The 22722-nt window shown below is 48.0% G+C and overlaps 1 protein-coding gene across 1 annotated transcript in view; it reads right to left on the bottom strand.

Annotated features, from left to right (window-relative positions):
• Positions 1-22722, bottom strand: part of CUL5 (cullin 5) — a 1916374-nt gene that overhangs the window by 47074 nt on the left and 1846578 nt on the right. Inside the window, exon 18 of the mRNA XM_069640617.1 lies at positions 17927-18050. Coding sequence (XP_069496718.1) covers positions 17927-18050 — 124 coding nt within the window. The remainder of the gene's footprint in view (positions 1-17926; positions 18051-22722) is intronic.

A 22722-nucleotide genomic window follows, 5' to 3' on the forward strand; every position in this document is an offset into this window, starting at 1 on the left:
GTAGGTCTGAATTCTCTCCTCTACTACCGTTGACGTGACCTTATACGCTAGGATTCATTCCGGTAGTGCCCACTGCCAGAGCCCCCTCCGCCGATAGTTCATGTCCAATGTTGGGCCCAGGGGAGCATGATTGGAAAACATGATCACACCCAGAGATACCTCTCGGACGCGTCCCGCCAATCAGGCAGACACCCAGATAATAGTCTATGCGCAACTGCGTTCTGTGTACATGTGAGTAGAACATAAATCCTGCTTCCATGCCCCTACAGGTGCGAGAGACATCCACTACACCCAGTCGCTTAAACTTCCCTTTGAGTCGTAGGGACGTTGTGGCCTGGGCTGCATATCTCTCTCTACTTCTATCTGTCTCCGGATCCCAGGCTATATTTCGGTCGCCTGTTAGTATGAGCTACCCCTCAGCTATGCTTTCGAGAAATCCATCCTGTCCGGAATGTGCAGCATACAGAAAACATGTCTGCCGTAATGCGAAGCTTGAGGAAGAGTTATTTTCCTTGCTTGTCCTCCACTGAGCCCAGAACCGCCATGTCAGGATTGTTTTTAAACGCCATCAGGACCCCTGTTTTTTTATCTTTCGCATTAGCCTGAAATATCTGGAGGGTACCCCCACAATCGAATTTGCGATTTATCCTTCTTGGATATGTGGATTTCAGTCCGGTTTCTCTCACCTCAAAAAAGAATCCTGCTTGCATCGTTTTATCGGCGAGCTTAACCCTCTGATATTGTAAGTGGTGATTTTAAAATCCATGGTTGGTCCCTGCCCGTCTCCATCCCCCTCCTTTTGGCCATTATCGCTGGCCCGTAGGGGTCCCCCTGTGTTAGCAAAGCCATTTCCTCCATTTGTGTGAGTGATCTGATTTTGGGTCTTTATCCCTCTTTCTGTCCTGCTGACATATCCAGCCCAGTTAAAGTCGCATGCCCAGCAGCTCCCTCACCCGTTCCCTCCCTGCCCCCGCCCCTTGCAACAACCCAGTGACTTCTTCGGGGAGATCCCTGACCATGTACCGGAAATCTACCTGGATCCAACCAGAGAGGTGAAACTAACGCTCTCCCTAGGATACCAGTTAGGCCAACTGTCTCAACAACCCCCCCCCACCTCCAGCCCGGCCCCCCCATAAAACTACCCTTACTTGGCACACTGCGTCTGACACCACTGCACTCACGCCTCCACCCCCCCCCATCATCATCCCTCCACATGTGCTGAGTCTGTCAGTTTTTCCCAGCCTCTCGGAGCCCGGGATGGAACAAGTTACTTACCTGTAACTTGTTCTCCAGCATGGGGTCTGGCATGGATTCACATGCTCAATAATACAAGAAAACATAGCAGTACACACATGCACAACCACGGGAGGTGGCAAGGCTCAACATTAAGCATTTCAACAACTCAACATTAAGCATCTCTTACCTCGTCACCAGGCTCACCTTCAAGCGAACAGGTTGCGCAGCACTGCCAGGCCGACTCTGGACTCCTCCCTGGAATCCCGGTCGACGCAGTACAATTTCTTGAAGGTGTTTGTCGAGCTCCACGTAGCAGCCCTGCAGAAGTCCAGCAGGGGCACACCAGACAGGAACCCCGTATTAGCAGCGATCGCTCTGGTTGAATGGGCTCTCGGGCGGCCGGACAACGGTCGGTTTGATAACCGGTGACAGTGCATGATGCAGCCGGAGAGCCATCTGGAAATGGAAGCCTTCGAGAGGGCCTTCCCTTGGTTCACATTGCCAAAGTTCACAAACAGCTGTGATGTCTTCCGAAAACTCTTTGTGCGGTCCACATAGAACTTCAGGGCTCTAGCCACATCCAGCGAGTGCAAAGTCCTCTCAGCCGGCGATGGGAAGAAAACGGGTAACACAAAGGGCTCGTTGAGATGGAAGTCCGACGACACCTTGGGCATGAAGGAGGGTTGCGTCCTCAGCACTACCCTCGTCTCGTGGAATGTCAGATATGGAGGCTTACAGGAGAGGGCCTGGATCTCTCCCACTCGTCGTGCAGAGGTGATGGCAACAAGAAACGCTGTCTTCCACAATAGGAATTTCTGCGGTGCCACATGCAAGGGTTCGAATAGCGGACCCATGAGCCTGGTCAGGACCACATTGAGCTCCCACACCGGGGCCGGAGCCTTCACCGGCGGGAACGAGAGGAACAGTCCTTTAATGAACTCCTTCACCAGGCGATGCAACCTCAGCGACGACTGCCCCAGAGTTCTGGTGTAGCGGGAGATAGCCGCCAGATGGATTTTGATGGAGGCATGTGCAGCACTTGAGGGGCCGTAATCCGTAGAGGGTTGAACTTCTGTGCACAGCACCAGACAGAGAATCTCTTCCACTTACGTAAGAGTCGAGGACGCCCTGGCCTTTGCAAGTACCTTCTTGCAGTCCGCCGGGATATTGTAGCCTCCGAACTCTAGTGCTGTAGGAGCCAGGCCTGCAGGTTCAGCGATCCTGGGTCGTGATGTAGGATGGCACCTCCTTCCCTGGCGAGAAGATCCGCGTCTGTCGGCAGTTTGACTGGGGGGAGGAGGGGGGACCCTGACATGTCCAGAAGGTCCGGGAACCATATCTGCCTCGGCCACGCCGGTGCAACGAGGATCATCCTGCACCGGGACCGTCTGAGTTGACAGATAAGTCGCAGAAGCAATGGCAACAGTGGGAACGCATACAGGAACAGGCCGCCCCAGGGGAAGGAGAATGCATTGCCCATGCTCCCCGGTTGGGGAAATCTGCTGGCGAACCTCCGACACTTGGTGTTGTCGCCGTCGCGATCTGGGGATTGCCCCATCGTTGGAATAGGAGATCCACTTGATCCTGCCGAAGCTCCCACTCGTGGCAAGAGCGCAGCTCCCTGCTGAGTGAGTCGGCAACGGTATTCTTTATTCCTGCCAGATGAAAAGGTACCAGGAACATCCCCTGGGCGACGGCCCAGTGCCACAGATCCTGCGCTTCCTTGGATAGGGCTGGGGATTTGGTGCCCCCCCTGCTTCCTGATGTAGAACATCGTGGTGGTTTTGTCGGTGAAGACCCGTACCACTTTGCCCTTGAGGGACGGAAGGAAAGACCTGAGGGCCCAGAACACGGGCCGGAGCTCCAGGACGTTGATGTGCAGGGACCTCTCCTCCGGGAACCAAAGGCCTCTTGCGTGGAGATCTCCGGTGTGCGCTCCCCATCCCTCCAGGGAGGCGTCCGCCGTCACTGTTTCCTGATGCTCTGGGGTCTGGAAGTCCATGCTTGCTGCGAGATGCGCAGGGGTGCCCCACAACCGGATCGCCTGACGGAAAGTCTTGTTGAGGGAGATCTTGTCCTCGAAGCTTCGCGCCACTTGCATCCACCGGCGTCGAGGAACTCCTGCAGAGGCCGCATCCGCAACCTGCACAGATGCACGAGGTAGATGCACGATGACATCATGCCGAGCAGGGACTTGATGGACCTCACCCTGGTCACTTCCATGGTCAACAGCCGTTGTACCTTGCCAAGGATGGCCTTCGCCCTCTCCTCTGATGGTGAAGCCAACCGCGCTACTGTGTCGAGTCTGGCTCCCAGGAACAGGGCGTCCTGGAACGGTACCAAGTGGGACTTAGCAAAGTTGATCGAGAATCAGAGTTCCGTGAGCAGGCCGACGGTCTTCGCTGTGTGGTCGACGGTGAGTTCTCTTGACTTTGCGCGGATGAGCCAATCGTCCAGGTAGGGGTATACGTGGATCCCCTGCAGGTGCAGCCGCGCTCCACCGGTGCCAGGCACTTGGTGAAGACCCTTGGCGCCAATTTCAACCCGAAGGGCAGAGCCTTGAACTGGTAGTGCCGCCCTTGGACCACGAATCGTAGGAACTTTCGATGTCCTTTGTGTATGGGGATGTGGAAGTAGGCATCCTCCAAGTCCAGCGATGACAGGAAGTTGCCTTCCACCAGCTGTTCCAGCATGTGCTGAAGGGTAAGCATCCGGAACTTCTGGGACTTGATGTATTTGTTGAGGCGGCGAAGGTCTGGGATGGGCTGCCAGCCGCTGGTCTTCTTTCAGACGAGGAAGTACCGCAAGTATACTCCGGAGCCCCGGAGCCTCTTTTGGACGAGTTCCATCGCGCCCTTTCTCAGCATGGCTCGTACCTCCAGAAGCAGCTGTGTAACGTGGTTTTCTTTCCTGGCCACAGGTGGGAAACGGGGGCACTTCCTTTGGAAGTCCAGAGTGTGCCCGTGGGCCAGGGCATCCAGCACCCAATGGTCGGTGGAGATGGACTCCCACACGCCGACGAAGTTCGCCAGCTGGCCTCCCACCGGGGTACTCAGGTGGGGGCCCGATGTCACGGCCGGTTCAGTCCTGTTTCGCCGAGGCCTTGCCACCCTGGGCTCCTTGGCGACGACGATATACACCGGCCTTGCTGCGGCCTCTGTAGGCTTCCTGCGACGAGGAGCAGGTCGCCTGGCGGTACTACGAGGAACTGCCGCCGAATCCTTTGGAGGCACCTTGAGATTTGCCTCCGGAGGTCCGAAAGGACGGCCGTCGTTGGAGTGCCCAAAGCACGGGCTGTCTCGGTGTCCGCCTTGATGGCCTGCAGTGACTCGTCCACTGCCTTGCCAAACAGGTCGTTTCCATCGAAGGGCAAGTCCAGTACTCTGGACTGCACGTCCTGACGGAAGTCGGTGGCCCTGAGCCAACCGTGCCTGCGAAGGCAAACGCTGTTGCCCATCTGACGAAATCCAGTATCAGCGTGGCTACCGTGATGGCGTGATCCGAAGCCACCTTGCCCTCTTGCAGGATTTCAAGGGCTTCCGCCCTCTTGTTGTCCGGGAGGAAGTCCAGGATAGGAGCGATCTTGATCCACAGCTCCCTATCATAGCGGCCACGATCGCAAGGGCGTTGGCCGCCTTGATGGTTGTCTCCACCAACGAGATGACCCGACGTCCCATGGCATCTAGGTTCTTCCCCTCACCGTCCGGCGTAGAAGTGGAAGATGACGCCATCGCCCCTGCCGCTTTCTTCTTGGCCGCCACAGAGACTACTGAATCCGGAGTCGGTTGCGCCCTGAGGCACATAGGAGTGGAGTCCGGGACCCGGTACTTCTTCTCGTACCGGTCTCTCTTCGCAGGGGCTGTGGACCGGTTCTTCAGAAGGGACAGCCCTTCGTCCCAGATGTCGTCCAACAGCGGGACAGAGTACAGTTTTCCTCTTGGCTTCCCGTCGTTGGTTAAGGAACCCCTCTTTCTTCTGCTCCTCGGGGCACAGCCGGAAGAGCTCCAAGGCCCTGGCGATCATGGCGTGAAAGGAGCCAATTTCGTCGGGAGGCGACGGGAGATCTATTCCGTAGTCGCCACCGTTGTCCGTCCCAGTCTCATCCCTCGGCGGAGGGGATGGAGGTGAAGGATGGAAAGGTAGGGGAGGATGGACTCGCCTCCGCTTGTTTGGAGGACTCCCCGACGGTCCAGGCGCTGATGGATCGTCCGCTGGAGTTAAGGGCAACCATGTCCTTATCTCTGTGCACAGGGTCTGCAAAGCCAGCAAGATTGCTCCTGAATTGTCCTGCAGCGGAGCCATCGGTTGTGACGGGAGTGTTGGCAGGGGCATGGTGTCCGTTCCTCCTCGGCCAGCCGCTTCTCTTCGGTTCCACCGTCGCTCTCTATGTCCGCCTCGTCGGGATCCTTCCAGTAAGTCCTGACCTCTTCAAACCTCTTGTCCAGGATTGCCTTGACGCCAGACAGCTCATCCACGGAGGAGGTACCCGAGTCCGTTAGGGCTACCGCGCCCCCCTCCTTCTCGGCCTTGGGTTTCACAGGGGTCTTCTCGATAGACTGGAAAGACTATTCTCTCTGGGATGGCAGAGAAACTCTGTGCTTGGGGTTCGCTTCCACTGGGGTTGCCTCTGCGGGCTTTGCCAGGGCTGCCACGACTCCCTCAATCGAGGCCTTAGCCGGGTGAATCTGGTCCTTCACGACCTTAGGCGCGTCTGAGGCCTTCACCATGGGGGGGGGGAGGGTCACTGCCTCGCTCCCCTTGGCTTTCTCCATCGTGATCGACCGGGGCTTCTCCCGAAGCTTACCCGGGTTCTCCGACTTCCTTTTCATCGAGCCGGAGCGTTGGCTCGTGGTTGACGGTGTTGGTGATGTTGCGCCCAGCCTGGCAGTCGAGGAGCCCGAACCAATGGCGCTCCCGGTGCCCGCGGACTTGCGGTGCTTTGCCTTCTGTTGGGCCCCCATCGCCGAAGCGCCCTCAAAGGTCTTAGAAGACCGCTCAGACTTCTCCTTCTCACCTGCTGCTGGGCTCTTCACCTCCAGCCAGTGAGCGAGTTGTGTACGACGGTCCTTCATGGTCCGGGGAGACATGTTCTTGCAGAACGCGCAGTCCTCCTCCATGTGCGACTTGTCGGAGTGCAGGCAGTAGAGGCACCGGGAGTGCTCATCTTCCTTGAAGACGTTCTGCAGTCCACATCCTGGGCAGTTCCTAAACATCTTGGATCCAGCGTGTGTCGAGTCTCCTTTGTCCTGGGCCATGTCCATGCGGGGTAGGCCTCAAAGATCTTCCAGAATCCTCCAAGAAGTGAAATTCGATGAAAAATCACCCTTGAAGGGAGTAGAGATTTCCGAAACGGGTCCCTGTTAATCGGAAGAAGAATCGGTGGAGCTTGAGGCTCGATTTGATCGAAAATATAAGAGTAAACCCTTAGAAAAAACGCAATATGCAGTAAAAGCTCGAGAGCTAAGCACGAGGAGTCCCAACACTTGAATGTGCAGTAAAAATCTGAAGATGGCTGCCAGAGGAGGGGCTTAGGTAGAGGGCAGTCATTGGCTGGGGGCAGTATGACCCAGAGACCACTGATTGGTTACTAGTAGAAAGACAGTTCAGAAACGAAACTGATTTCTTCTTTACATTGACGATGGGGATTATTCATGAGCATGTGAATCCATGCCAGACCCCATGCTGGAGAAACAATTACCAGCAGTTTTACTGTATACTGTGTGAGAAACCCAAGGGCGTTCTCACTTCCTTCTCCCCAACTTCCTCCTTTCAGGTAGCCAAAGAAGGGACCTCACTACTAGATCCTGACACTGGGGGTGGAGAACCGAGGGAGGATCACCTGGGTGGAGGGTCCTTGGGGATTGGGAAGAGGGTACCCTCAGGCGAGACATGGTATCCCTCTTGCCCTTATGAGAACCAACCTAAACCTCCCCTGGCCTGTATTGGCTATTGTAAAACAACTCCCCTCAATTTTCCTCATTCAACCTACTACAGTACTGGGACGAGGAAGAGGCGACTGAGTAGTGAACACAAGTAACCCATTTCCCCACTCTAGTACTGAGACGAGGAAGATGCCTGCAGAGTATTGTGAAGGTCAGGCGTGTGCCTTTAATTACAGTTAGGCAAGCCCAATTGGGAACTCACAAGTGGTTGCAGGTGTACAAGAAGGGAGGAAATCAGCAACACTCAAACCAGCGGGGAGTTCGGTTTGCGAGAAGGCTGCCCTGGTGGGTCCTGCAGGGAAACCAGGACGCCGGCAGATGATCCCAAGGAGCTGTGGAGCCCATGAGCAGGCGGGCCGTAAGAAAACCACAGGTTTGGGAACCTCTGTGGTCGAAGATACGCAGCCAGAGCTGCAGGTGAGAAAAAGGAAGCAAAACAGCCACCAGCGTCTGCGGAAGAGAAACAGAGCAGTCGGCAATGGCAGAAGAGCATCCGAAGTGCGGGAGGGGCTCGCGAGCAAAGGAAAGCCAGCAGGCAGATCTGTTAACAAGCAGCGCAGGTGCCCGGAGGGAACGGCGAGTGAAGGGAGAAAGTCACTCGAACCGGGGTGCTCCTGGGGGCTGTGGGGAAGCAAGGCAAACACTGAACAAACAAAACAGCATGGAACTAATTGAATGAACCAGAGGCACAGGTTGGGTGAAACTTAAGCGACAAAGCCAATACTAAAAAATATTGAATACCATACTGAATCAAACCTTTATGAGTAAAGTTAAAATAAGATGACAAATGAATATGAAATGCAAACATTGTCTGTTTGAAAGCAAAGTAAGTGGCAAGAAAGCAAGAGTGGAAGATTGTGAGAGACCATGGCCGCAAGGTGGTAAAGGAGTAAAATAACCACCAACTTAATTTTGGTGCCTGAATGCAGTGTGACATGATCAAGGACTGGCACAGGTTGTGTGACACAGTGTGGAAAAGCCAAGAGGCCGACAAGGAGAAGCCAAGTGAGGGTGAGACCTTCAAATAAAGCCAAGAGGCTGACAAGGAGAAGCCAAGGGAGTGTGAGCATCCACCCAGGAGCAAAGGCAGAACATGTGGGGGTCAAAACGCCTAGGGTTCCTGGTTGAGCGACCTGTAATGGGTGGACTGTGTGGTCCGACAACTGCGCCTGGACCAGGGAACCCTCAATTGTGAAAGACAAAGACTGTGTTAAAGCAAACCAAGAAAGATTAAGCTGATTGAATTGTTAGCGTTCCAGGCCCAGATGGGCTAACGAATATCGACTTAAGGACCCACACTGAGGAATGGACGGACTTCATCAGTTTTCTCTTCAATCAGTGCAGAACAACTAGACACATTCATGCTTCTTGGACTACAGCGATAGTGGTGCCTATTTTCAAGAGGGGTAGTAGAGAAGAGCCGACGAATTACCGCCCTATAGCTCTTCTGGACATCACTGGAAAACTCTTCGCTACCCTCCTGTTACATCACTTCCAGAAATTGACCAAAACAGTGCCATGTGCAGATGGGATTCCAAATAAACGGGAGCACTGCTGTGAACATCTTCCTCCTAAACATAATCAAGCTGAAGATAAAACAAGGGGCCCCAACTGTATTCTTGGCCTTTATCGACTTATCACAGGCTTTTGATAAAGTAGACAGAGCTATTCTATGGGACAAATTAGAAGCTTGGAACTGCCCAGTGGAAGTACTGGACCCCATAATAGCTCTACACAAGCAAACATCACTACGTGTCCGCCTAAACCGACAAGGTCTTCTCTCCAAAGAAATACCATCACAGCGAGGGGTCAAGCAGGGATGTCCTTTGGCACCTGCCTTGTTCGTAGCTTTTCTAGGGGACTATACAGACGCAGAAACATTCACTCTAGCCTTTCCACCAAAAATAGGCAACAGCTCGGTTTCGCGGATCCTCTACATGGACGACATGATCCTTCTAGATCAGACGCCTATAGGCCTCCAGAGGCAGTTAGATAATCTGGCAACATACATGACAACTAACAATCTTGTGATAAACACCAAGACAAAAATTATGATCCTCAGCAAACGACACCAGAAACCAAGAAACAATCCAAGCTGGTACTTAAAGTCAAAATTGAAGTGGTTTCATCCTTCAAATACCTTGGAGTTATAATCGATGGTTCCTCAAATGAACATAAAATGCAGCAAAACCTGTGGGAAAAAACAAAAAACCTGACGTCCCAAATGAGAATCATTGACAGGAAATACGAAAAGTTTTCCTTATTACCAGCAATTAATTTCTACAAGGGCAAAGTTGTATCATCTTTGACGTATGGAATGGACGCCACGATTATTATGCCGGCCTTGATATGGTCGAAATTGGAAGGATACTTGTGGAGGACAGTGCTCGGCCTACCAAACTGTCTCGATAGCAGCTCTTAGGAGAGAACTTGGACTCCTGTCACTAGAGGCAACTGTTGAACTCTGCGCAATCCAACTCTACAGGAAAACCCTGCTTCAAGATGGCCTACCTATATACAGGCTCATTGACGAGGAAATCAAAATGAATTAAATGTGAAACATTAAATAAGTGGGTCAAAGTCCAAAAATCTAAACTGACCGACCTGGTGTGTACCTCAGACGACCTTACGGGAAACCCGCAAAGAGTTATTTACAAACTGAAATGTCAAGATTGGATCAAAACAGGAGATAAAGCCGCTGGCAACAAACTCTTAAAACATTGAACAAACTAAATTACGCCCTGCCCTACTGTTTGAAATCTCCAGACAAAAAACTGCAAAAAACTTTAAGAGCTCGCCTAAACCTTTTGCACACCCGAGAGATACTAACGATAAGAATGTTGACCAACATTACGATCAGCAGACTGTTTGAGGTGCCGGACAAACAGGAAACTGTGCGACACCTGGTCCTTAATTGTTCCAACCTGAGTCAAGAACGTACTGCCTTTCTTGCCCCACTATGGGCTGAGTCAGAGGTGGTGGAAGAAGAAACGTGGTGGTTCCGTCTGATCGCTGGGGAAAAGTCCAAATGGTCAGTGGCAACAGCCAAGCTACTTGAAGTAGCTTTTAAAAAGATTGATTCCCTACAATCCCTAGAGACCAGAGACGTGTCCTAGTTGGCTTCGAACTTACACCTTGAAATATATCATGCCAGCTAGGCCCCTTGATTGCCTTTTCGCCAGTTATTCTCTTCAAAGAAACTTAGAACAAGGAGCTGTGAGTTTCTATTTACCCTGGCAGCGGTCGTCAGACCTTGTAAAAGTCGAATTTCCTTTTTTTGGGTGACTATACACAAGTAATAAAAAAAAAATAGAAATTGTTAAGCTTATCCAGAAGGAAAGTTAAGTTGATTTTGGAGTTGTTTTGAACACAGAGATGGAGGCCAAGCAGAGGTTGGCAACTTGAAGTCTTGGGGAAGGGAATTCTGAGACTTGATGAACTGGACTGTTGCCTTGAGAACAGAAGCCTCAGGGCCCTTTTCTTTGGAACGGTGTGGCCCTGAACTTGGGGAAAAGAAACCCAAGGATTTGTGGAACTGTTGTGAACTTGAGAACGGTGATCCAGAGAGGTTTGTGGAACTTTCTTGAACTTGGGGAAAGGAGCTGAAAAGGAAGCTAGGAACTGGAAGAAGCTCATAACTTTGTGTTGATCACCATGTCTTTTATTGTTGACATCCCTACACATTGTTTAGCTTTAGTTGTAAGGGCAAGGATATGGTTTGGACACAGACAGACTTAAGTTGAACTTTCTGCCTTCGACTTCCCTTAGTTTTGTTCAGGTAGGGAAATTCCACCTTAACATACGGCAAAGTTAGGCCTTCAACCATCCTGACATTTGAGTTAATAAACCTTTTTACTTTGAATCGGTTGTCTGTGTCTTGTTCCAGGATGCCTTCACAACTGGCAAACTCGGAAGGAGCCCCTATATGTCTCTCTTTGTGAAGTCTTGTGTTGTTACAATTGCACACATCACCTTACAGGGAAGTATATTTAGGGTACTTTGTATTCCTATGTCATTTTATACAATGGATTTTTGGTTACTTTTCCAATCTGACAGACCTGCTGGTGGCAGCTGTGATATTTTTACTGTTTTTCTGTAATTCTAATCCTGCACTTTTGGATTTACTGCATATGGCTACTAAAAGGTGGCCAGCACACTAAGATGGCCGTAAGGTTTTTCGCTAGTTCTTTGGCCATAGTGTTCACAGGCCAAGGAATGTTGTGTGTGCACCAGAGATGGGGGGTGGGACCGTCTGGCCCCAATTCACAGCTCTGGTGCCTGAAAGTCTGTTGCTGGGCAAATGTGACCAGTGGCTATGCAGATTGGATAGCCACTGGCTGTTTAAATGGCGCAGATCTTTACAATGAGTGGGCTTAGGTTGGCTCCCAGCCTGAACCTTGGATAAAAGGAGGACTCCTGCAACTTTTTATCATAGCACTATTGGAGCCAATACTTCTATGAAGAAGAACAGCCTGTTGACAACCCAAAGTCAACCCCTGCAGCTGACCAGCATCGACTTAAGTGTTGTCCCAGTGAATCTCTGTGCCGATTCCACACATTTGTTGGTGTTTCAACCCCTGTACCAGTGGGAACAACCAGCCTTGACCTCTGCTCAAGGGTCCTTGCCTGCTGAGCCTTTGGAAGTATCTCTGGACCAACTGGTGGACAGACCAGCTCTCTCCTGGCTACTTCGCTGCAGCCATCACTGTACCGAGCAGAGACTTGGAACATTGCAGATCCTTAGCATGTGACACAAGGCACCTGCTCCTGCATTTCCAGCCGTCTCAATCCAAAGGAAGATGTGCTGGGCCTGCTCCTGTGTTTGCAGCTGGACGACCGCCTGTCGCCGATTGACAGTGGTGACCTTTGTTGGATTTTGTCTTCGTGTCACTGAGGTGTTCCGTGGTCGTCTGTCACACAGAAGTGGTCACCTGTCTTCCTTTGGGTCTTCAAACGGAAATTGCCCGGAACCAATTCTTAAGTACTGCAACTGACCAGCACTAAATCCCAGAAAACAAAGTACCTCTTCTATCTAGACTACCCCTGCGAAAGGAACCAAAACAGAAGAACAAGCCTGCAACAAAGTCTGGAACCGCGACAAGTTATATCTGGAGAACTCTGTGCCAGGCAGGCAAGTCTACATACCTGTTGCTTTTCAACCTGGTCTCCCATAGCGTAACAAGGGCATAAAGTCCTGACCCTAACTCACTCTTACCTGACCTTTGGCGGTGGAACCTCTGTTAAAGACCCCTGACTAGGACTATCCTAGTGTGTTGGTTTGGGTCGAGTCCTAATCTGAACTTTATTTGGTACTCAATTTTGTGACTCTATAATCATAACCACTGGCACTGCTATTTCTCTATATAAACTTACCTGGAGAAGTATAGGCTTTGTAACTGGTGACTTTTCAGGCACAAGGCCACAAACCATCTTAGAGGTGGACTTTATAAAAATTAGGGAAGTTGTTTTGTTTCAATTCTAAGAGTTCTTTCCATCTTAATGCATCTGAGCTACTTACCTGTGTTGCACTGGTCATTGTATCAAATGATAATCTATTTCTTCAAGGGTGAAGGTTTTAGAAGGGTTTTGTATGACATTTGCCTGGTCGGAACTAAAGGCCTAAGAAATAACTATATATATTTTTTTGGGCTTAATTGTATAACCATTTTTACAAATGCAAGCAAGTAAAACAAGCTTTTTGTCCTCGATTCCTAGTCAAGTCTCCTAAATCATTAAACTGCTCCAAGTCAATATATTTCATAAATGAGGACACTCCAATGACCCAATGCGTTTTAACTCCACTAGTTAATAGGGCCCACCAAGTCTCTTCGTTGGTTGAAGAGGAGTTCAAGATTTTACCCAAGTATCTGGATCTTGCCTCCTGTGTTCCTGTACAAGTTAGTAAGAGGGGTCGGCTCATTTTGACTTTTTACTTATCTTTACAGAAGCAACATTTATTTGAGTCGGATTGTCCTCATATTGCCATCATTTCATTTGTCCTCAACAAATTCAAGCGGAATCGTAGAAAAAGTCTTCCCAAGGTTTTGTCTGGGAATTTTCCCCAGGTATCCTCTGACTTCATTAACTTTCATTGGGGCTGCCGGAAAGTTCTTGGTCGGGTTATAGGACTTGGCAGACTCGAAGGGCTTTATCCAGTCCGTTTCTATGAACCTCTTCATGACTTTGTTTGGATTTGTTAAGAGGTTCTCTTCAGTGGTACTCAAGTCTTCTAGAAGTTTATTTTCTGCGGCCCAATTTGTCAGCATTTGGTTCCTGCCGCTATCCATTTCTTTCTTTACTATATCAAGAATTTTTGGTCTTGGTTGGAGGATGACCTTTCTGTATAGCATCAGTGTGTTTCAGGCATTGATTGTATTAAGTGATGGCAGGCACAATTCATGCCTAATGAGGGCCATTGGAGTGGTTTGCGGTAGACCTAGAACTCTCCTCTAGAAGTATCCCTCAAATTTCAGCTATGTTTTTTTGGGATTTGTGGCATGGCTTCTGTACCATATAGTATAGTAGTCACAACTTTAGCCTTAAAGAAGTTTATAGCCGGGATCAGAGAAAAGCGTCCAAATTTCCTGTCTACGGCCTTCGCTTGATTGGTCAATAATTTCAGTTTGTTGAGCCACGTATCCTGCATCGGCGGTTCCTGTGATTTGTTGTTCAGCGTTACTCCTGGGTATTTAAAGCAAGTCACTTTCTCCAGCTGAACTCCTTCACTGTACCATTTTGACTTTTAATGATTTTTTCGGTCTTTTTCAAAAGTCATGATTTTAGTTTTTGATATGGCCAACTCCAAGTTGTTAATCTTTAAGTAGTTCAGTAGGTTGTTCAGTTGCCTTTGAAAGCTTACCGGAGTATAATCCAACAGAATTATGTCATCTTTATAAAGGGGTCTCGAGACCTTCGAATCTCCAATTGTCGGAGGAAAGCTTCTTACTTCCTTTTCAGTGTCTGCAAAGTTGGCCATATAAGTGTTGTACAGGGCTGGGACCAATGGGCACCCCGTTTGACACCCCTAGCCATGCAAACTTCTTGTGACAGTTTTACCCTCATAGATGTATCATGATAGAGGGCTTTGATGGGTCCCAACAGGAGTGGAGTGCAGTTCTGTTGGTCCAATTTGGTCCAGAGGCGGGTTCTGTCGACCTGGTCAAACGCCTAGACCAGGTCGATAAAGGCCATGTATATCGTCACGCCACCCTGCAATCCCTTGGCCTTTAAACTGCTTGACAGAAGGATGTTAGTCGTGGTTTCTACATTTTTAACAAATCCTGTCTGGAACGGGTCGATGTAATCTACGTCTTTTAGCCAGGCCTGGAAGGTATCCAAGGCAAAAGAGCTGAAGACTTTGCCAATGACGTCAAGAAGCGCTATGGGCCGGTATTGTCGCAGGTCTTCCTTTGAACCCCTTTTGAAAATGGGGACAATATTTGCTGACTTCCATGATGGTGGAATTGCTTTGCCCTGGTTGCAGTTATGGAGGATTTTGGCAATGAGACCGGCCCATTCTTCTGGGTGTTGTTTTAGGTCCATATTGGTGATCATATCTGGGCCAGAGGCCTTCGAGTTCTTTAATTTCTTGATTTTGCTCGTAATGGACTCATGGTCACAGAGAATTTCCCAATGATCTTCTATTGGGATACCTTCTTGAAATGCTTGTATTTCACTTGACAGCGGTTGATATAGTTTTGAAAAGTGTTCCACCCACTGGTATTCACTCACATTGCTTTGGAGTTGCTTGTTGTTATTTTTAGCAGGTCCCTTTATTAGGGACCAGAACGCCTTTATATTCCTCCCGCACACTGCCCGCAGCATTGTTTCTGAATCCTGGTGGTATAATTTGAGGGGGTGTTGTATCAACCAGTTATTATAGCTTGTTCTAGCTCGCTTGAATCTTCTTTGATTTTCCACTGAGTTACATTTCTTTAATGCTCTCTTTGTATAGCGTAGGATTCTTCTTTGGTCTACTAGCTGGAGGTTGTATGAGTCGGTGTGGAGATTCACCTGTTGGTTCCTCTGTTTTTTTCACAGTGTTGTTTGTCAATAAGGGCATAATCCACTTCCAAGCCGTCATTATTAGAGAATTTGTCGTTCTTGGTAGTAAACACTTGGTAAGCTTCGGATATTTGTCTAATTGTTTTCCCAGATAGTTTTACACGGTTACCACCTGTGTTTATTTCTAAATCTTGGAGCATGCAGTGTTTGGGAAATTGTGACACTGTCCAGGTTGTGACCAAGATTTTATGGTCACTGTGTGATGTCCTTTCAACTGGTTCCGCTTTGGTCCGCTTGCTCCCAAGTTGGAACTGATAGATTCGATCTTTGTCTCATCTAGTGCAGGTTATGCAAATCTCTTTCAGCCATTAAGGCCTCCCATCTCCTACCTCTCTCGAGGATCAGCAACGCTCTTGGTAGATGTAATTTTTGGTCGCCGATGTCGGAGCATATTGCATTTAAGTCACCATTAATTATCACATGGTTGCATTGGTGAATCGTTGTTGCTTCGTCCAACACCATTTCCATTAACTTCAGGTAGGAGTCATCCATCGTCACGTTGGGGTTCCAATATGTATTTACTACAAGGATGGTCTCCACTGACTCCTCGTTGTTTGACCCAAGTAGGCGTCTCCAGTTGATCAAGGATGCCTGTAGTAATAATGAGTGAAGCGGAGTTGAAAATTCTAGACCACTCCCCTAGCGTATTGCCGTCAACAGGCCGGCTGTCAGTCGCCCTGTGGGTCCTATTGTTGCTGGTGTAAAAAATATCACGTAACAGGTACAGCTTTATGATCAGCCAGGTCTCCTGTAGACACAAGACGTCAAACCTCCCCAAATTGACATCAGGAGTTGAGGTAAGGTGACCAAAGCCTCTGGTTTTCCAAGAGCCCATTAGCATGGGTTTATTAAAGGTCAAGTGGGGGGCTTCCGTGTTGGCGGTTGTTAGTGCGTCTACCACCTTTTTTCGTAGTTGCTAGTTCTGAGTGTTCGAGGAAAGGGCTAAAGATATCCAATCCCATTTCTTTTGGGCTGTTTCGTTCGGTTCGCTCCCTGTATTGATTGTTATTTCCTTTGACCTACTGCTCGGGGGATTGTGGTCTATTGTTATTTTCAGGTTCTTCAAGGGACCAAGTGGTCTCCTGTCCTGGTCTCATGAGTCGTCAGAGTAAGTTTCTTTTTCAACCGAGCAAATTCTTCGTTTAGTATTAGTCTTGCTTTTATATTTGGGGCGCCTCGCCAAGGAATGCAGAACATTTCTTTTCTCGTTGTCCTGCTTACTTGGGTGTACTTCCTGCAGCTGATTTTTAACGTGATGATCCCGTACCTTGTTCTTTTCTTGGTTGATTCCCCGCTCTTCTGGTACCGTCATCGAAGGAGCTCCCAAGCGGTGTCTCGGCTTTCCAAGGTTGGGGACTTTTGACCTTGGTGCCTCCTGGTCCATTTCGCTCAGGTCATAGCCCAAGATAAGCAGACTTTCCGCTGCCTTGAAGAATAGAGCTTACAATATTTGAGTCTATATGTAAATACGAGCAATCAGGATGCCCATTTTTGCCGGTTTCACAATCTTCAGATCTTTGTTTTTCAGTTGTCTCAGGCTTGGGATATGTCTAAAGAGGTTGATTATGGTTTTCCTGTTTAATGTCAGGTTTGCATCTGAGTCAAGTATATGTTCCAATTTGAAGATACAGGCACTCTGGATTTTTCTAGTAGTGAATCTGGCAGGTCTTCCTCTTGCACTACCGTTTCTTGCTCGGTGCTCGGGAGAAGGGGCTCTTGTCTTTCTGGTAGAGCTTCTATCCTTTGATCTTGGTCTCAATCTAATGGGTCTACCCCTAGGGGTTTTTCGAGGTAATGGAAATGAGAGCTTCTTGTTATGCCCGAACGTTTTCCTATAAACAGCCTCGTTTTGACTGTCATTCTATAATAGAGAGCCTGTGGTTCTGTAGTATTTCCTTTTTTAACTATTTAGTACTTGCTCGCCTAACTGGACTTACTGATGTTGCTTTGTGTTGACTCATTGTAGTCCTAGACCACACTTGCATCTTTCCAGAGGTTAAGCCTTGCTGCTATGCTACCTCACCTTGATTGGGTTTGGCTAACCTCCCAGTGTCTTCCCTGTACACCAGAATAGGGTGGCCTCCCAAAATCTACCCATCAGGGCTGATTTGGGAAATCCATCTTAATACAACACCAGGGCATAGAGTGTAACCCATTCAGCATCAAGGGAGGGGCCTCACTCTGCAGGTATAGGGGCCACCCTCAGGCTAAAGTACTATTTTGGTTTAGCAGGATCATTTGATCAATTTGATCAAGATATTTGGGCTACACTGGTGATCAACTATAACACAGCCTTCCTTTTTGCGGCTCTCTTGCAACCACTCACTATCTACTCCAAAGACACGTTCCTTGAGCAATGTAAATGCGGCTGCTGTTTGCAGTTAAGAAAGAACTGACAAGGGTGGCATGAGCAGCTTCAAATATCAGGGAGCGACAGCACAACAAGGTAGTTCCCAGACGATTGGTCTACCCCTTCTGACTATTAAAATAAACTGCAGCAAACAGAGGGCTATATATGTAGATAAATAATCTGCAGCACGAGGAACATCTACATTACAATTTTGTTCCCATTACAAATTCTGTCCTGCTACCATTCAATTCATTTTGTATCTCAAATAGTAACCCTTTTGTGACAATACGACATTCAAATTGGCAACAGTTCTCATCTTCACTATGTTTCTTACCTGTGTTCTTAATATCCTCAGTTGTACTATTCCTTCATTTTCCTCTTCTCTCATTCTTTCCGTGGTCAGTTGCAGTCGTCCAATTAAATTGATCTTCCCCCTTTTCTGGACTTTAGCATTTTTTCTGTAAAAGAGCAGTGGAAGTCTTAAGTAGTGTAATAATTTAATAGACAGACTTATTACACTTTCACTATTGCTTTGCTTAAATGTATACTACTCACTATGTTGTTGGAGCTTTACCTGTACAATAAGTTATTTGGAATGGAAAACCAGATTTGTTGGTTCAAAAATAAAACTTGCATAGATAAAGTTTACCTCTTCTCATTTGGCATGCCCCCCTGCATTGATCTGCCAGGTAACTTTCAACCAGAGAGTTGTCCATAGTACATGGCGACAATTATTGAAATATAGCATTCTCTTGTATTCCACCTTCGTCATATTCCCATTGTGTTGAGGAACTAGAGCGTCAAGCAACATAATATAGTGAAAACATACACTAGGGATGGTTCAAATGGCACACAAAAATGAAATATGGTGAGGTACAATTATGCACACATAGAAAGATTAGTATTTGAAAATAAATACATGTTGTATTCCCTTAACAGCTGATGTGCAGATTTATTGTATGTATAAACATGTAGGAGTCACTGAGAGATGGTATTTTATGGCCATGTGTATCACATGTGAACCTATAAAAAGATACCAATGCTGGAGAACTATACCTACAGGTAAGGTACTTTGATTTCTCCATCATTGGATCACTGATTAACAGTCTTTAAGAATACACACACCAGCAATCAGTTAACACCTGAGAGGTGGGCCTCAGCTGAAGTTCTTAAGAACAGCTTGACACTCTAGGGTGTCAGATCTGGGTCCTTCTCCAGACTATAGAGCCTGCAGAACACACTCATTCATCTCCAGATCTCTTTCAGCAGAGTGTGCTTACATGCAGGTTACTGCCCTGTGCGCATTATAAATACACCCTGAAAAACCCTCAAAGTGTGATATAGGAATGCTGTGTCACGGCCTCGTCTCTTGTGACAAGAGTTAACCTGTCTGGCAACTGTTTTTATTTTTTAGCTAGTTTGCAACAGTATTTGAAGCAATCTACAATACATCATGTGATGGCTGACTGGCCACCGCCTAACCTTTTGCGGCAGATCCATATGTACTGTAAATTCATTCTTTTGTTATGTTCTTTGGTAAATTCCTTTTCTGTAATAAATATTTACTACCAAGTAGGGAAAAAACATTTGTGATCTTTTCCTGAAGTCTCTAGTTCTGTCTATGTAACAACTATGATATTGTTTGACATCAAAATACACAAGGAACATTCTGCTGCAGATGTTGGCAACTTGAAAAACATGGGCAAGGAGATATTTTGATTTAAAAGGTAGTCCAAAACAATGTTACTTAACAGTCAAGAATGCATTTTAAGGGTTAGGCTGGAATTTTAAGCAGAGGTCAAATACAGAAAAATCTTGGATTCCGCCAACTGTGCGGCCCGATGTTTTGGTGACAAGAAAAGCCATTTTGAAGGTGATAAACTTAATTCGGAAGACTAAATTAAACTGGAAAAAACTCCATTTAATTCCCAAACTGTAGCTGGAGGCAATTTACAGAGTATACTACGTAGAAAGTTATCAACCGATGAGAATAACATTTTCTTCGTAATTCTTATTAGTTTGGACTAACAAGTGTAGCTAGCTTGTGACTTCTATGAGCCGAAACTGTTGACTTAGAGTACAGAAATGGAGAAATGGCATATGAGCAGACACACACAGCTTGTAGGTGTTTGGTTATTTGCCCACCCATTGACTGCCCATGGCCATGCTAATCCCAATGGTCATTCCCGCCTAGTTCCTGCCCCTCCCTGCCCAAAACACATCCTCATGAGAACTCTTTGACCTCGCTTTAATCAAGCATTGCCAAACAACTTTGCACTAAAAGTGCCTGCCATTGCTTTTGCAAAGCAGTTAAATTGGAGTTGTAGACCTGCTACTGCTGTAATAAAAATGTCTTAACCCGGTCTACCATCAATCACTCGAGTTATAAGCACTCAGCGTGTCCTTCACTGAAAACCTGTTAAAATCAAGCATTGGCAAAGCCAACAGTCTTTGTTTGTGTACAATTATTAGGCATTTTACATGCACTGCTATTAGATGCCCAGGTACTCGCATCATTTTTCACCTGCTACCATCAATGGGCAGATAATACCACTATGGCCGTGCCCGACAAGTGCCTTTGCCATGCCTACACAAAAAGCTGAAACAGTTGGCATTGCCAATGCTTGTTTTGCTACTGGCACAAAGCTGACAATGGGGACCAAGGGGGACCAAGAAGGATTCTTAGGAATGTTTCCATTGTTTAAACCTTTTATAAGGTTTATGTACAGAGGAAAACAAAACCAGTAAAAAGAATAAAAGAAAAGATACTCTGAATAACAATAACTAATAAAAGCAAGTGCCATCAGAATAGGCCTCTCCTTGTTAAGTATTGCCTGCCGCTGCCCAGTCCTCTGGCCCTAGCCTCCCAGTCTCAGTTTGTAGAGAACCCAAGAAGGTTTTCAGGCATCCCGTTCTGTACTTTTGCAGGTTTGCCGGCTACCTGAACCCTCTTCTCTGGCACCTCCTTGCAAGTCTTTTCTTGCTTACTGCAGGCGTCAAGCTCGGTCCCTTTGGCGTTCTAGTCCAAGTCCTTGGGCTTCAGAGAGATTGGGTCCAACATCCCTCTAGTACAGTGTTGCAGGCTCACAGGGTTCCAAAATCCTCCTTTCTATTGTGTGCGCTTTCCGGGGTCCCATACCACAGACCACTACCAGTCCAAAGGTGGATACCAAGTCGTCAGAGAAGGCAGGGAGCAGTAGACGGTCTACCTGCAGTGCTTTACGTACATTAGGCGCTGCAGGGAAACCATAGGTCACAAACCTTCGAGCCTTCAATCTTCATGTTTGCGAATGACACCCGGAGTGGGATGGGAATGCCCAGATTTTATTTATGTATTGGTTATTTATAATGCGCCTATACAACAAAAGGTGTTTCATGGCGCAGCAAGACAAGACACAGGGAGGCGGGAAGGGGAAGACACAAAGACAGGGATGAAAAAAAACAAAACGGTCTTACTAGGCCTTGTGTCTTTTGGATCGTGCAAGAGCAGTAACAAGAACAACAGAGGGGGGAGTGGGGGGGAGCCCATGAGTTATGCGAGTGCCAGGTGGACAAGTGCCAGGGCAATGCAGTGTGCAAAGGAAGTCCATGTGCTAAGTGCCAGGGATGCGACTGGAAGGGCTAATGGGGTGCAGGCCCAACCAGACTAGTGCAGGGGGAGGGAGCCCGGAAGGACAAATGCAGGTTAAGAGGGAATGGGGGGTAAAGGGGCGAGGGTCAGGGGAGACCAAGTGCAGGTGTAGACTGGTCGAGGAGGGCCTGGTGCCCTGTAAGAATCTGTAGGAACCAGGCAGCCAGTCAAAGGAGTAAGAGGGAACATTAGCAGGGGAGTGGGAGAGGGAAGGAAGAAGAGAAAAGGAGGGTCTTGAGAAGCTTCCGGAACTTAAGGAGATTCGACTCAAGTCAGGGGCACCTGCAGAGGAGAGAGATCTACCCCCATTGTCTGCTTGGAAAAGCATCTCATCTGCAGAGTTTTGGAGCTAGAAGACCGAAGGGAGGTATTTCGGGAGAGAGTTGGATGTAGGGGGGGGTACCAGGCCCCAGAAAGCCTCGTGGATGATGCAGAGGATCTTGAACTTGGTCCTCCAGCAAACGGGAGCTAGTGTAGAGATTGTAGGGCTGGAGAGATGCAGTCCCTAGGCTTGAGGCCAAGGATAAGTCTTGCAGTCCTATTCTGGATTAGTTCAAGGGGGCAAAGGGAGGAGTTAAACTGATTAAGCAAGAGACTGTTACAGTAGTCCAGCCAGGAGAGGCCCAGAGCTCTAGAGAGACATTAAATTTCTGGGGGAAGGTGAGGAAAGGGAGAATGGCTCTGAGGAGGTGCAGCTGAAAGTGGGCCTTCTTGACAAAGTCTGTAATGTGAGAAGACAAGGAGAGAGAGGAGTCGAAGATGACACCAAGGTTTTTTTTTTTTACCTCACAGGAGGGCAGATGTGGGTCCAAAGTCAGCTGTGCCCACAGACCCAAGCTACACCTCGCAGATGTCGCATAATTAGGCTGAAATATAGTTGGGATTACTCATGGCCTTATGATGAAGGGAGGTCCCCTAGAGGTTTGGGCTGGACTGGCCTTTTTGGGGTGGCACCAAGCCTGGTTTGCATATGGCCTTTCCCGTTCTGTACTGGCATAGCAGGTTTAAAAAAGATGGTCTGTAAGGTTGCCCAGAGAAATGGCAGGGTTTACAATCAATTGGAACCACTCAGTCGTCCTCTGCGTTTCTCTTACCTTTTTAATGCTCTGCTTTACAAGTTCCAAATAATGACTTCTCACTTGAGCTCTTTCTTTAGGCATTTTCATTAATTATTTAGGAAACATTCCTCTTTTCCCTTGTATTCCTTCAACCTTCAATGCTTTACTTTACGTATTCACAATCTTAAAAGATATGAATCTTGCCACGAGTTTCCTTTAAACATATGGTGCTCTTTATTTCACAATTTCAAGGAGATTGGCCTTCCCCTGCATCTCCCTTTAAATATACAATTCCCTTTAATAGTTCCAGTTTGTCACACTCTGTATTTTCCACTTGTTTTCTGAGGCTATAGCTCTACCCCTTCTCTACTGATTGTTCCCTCTGTGTCCCTGGTGTACTATCCTGACAGGTTATTTACTCCTCTCTCACTGATCCCAAAA

The sequence above is a fragment of the Ambystoma mexicanum genome, chromosome 7q, assembly GCF_040938575.1.
Source record: "Ambystoma mexicanum isolate Mex_15411 chromosome 7q, UKY_AmexF1_1, whole genome shotgun sequence".
In the NCBI taxonomy this organism is placed as follows: domain Eukaryota; kingdom Metazoa; phylum Chordata; class Amphibia; order Caudata; family Ambystomatidae; genus Ambystoma; species Ambystoma mexicanum.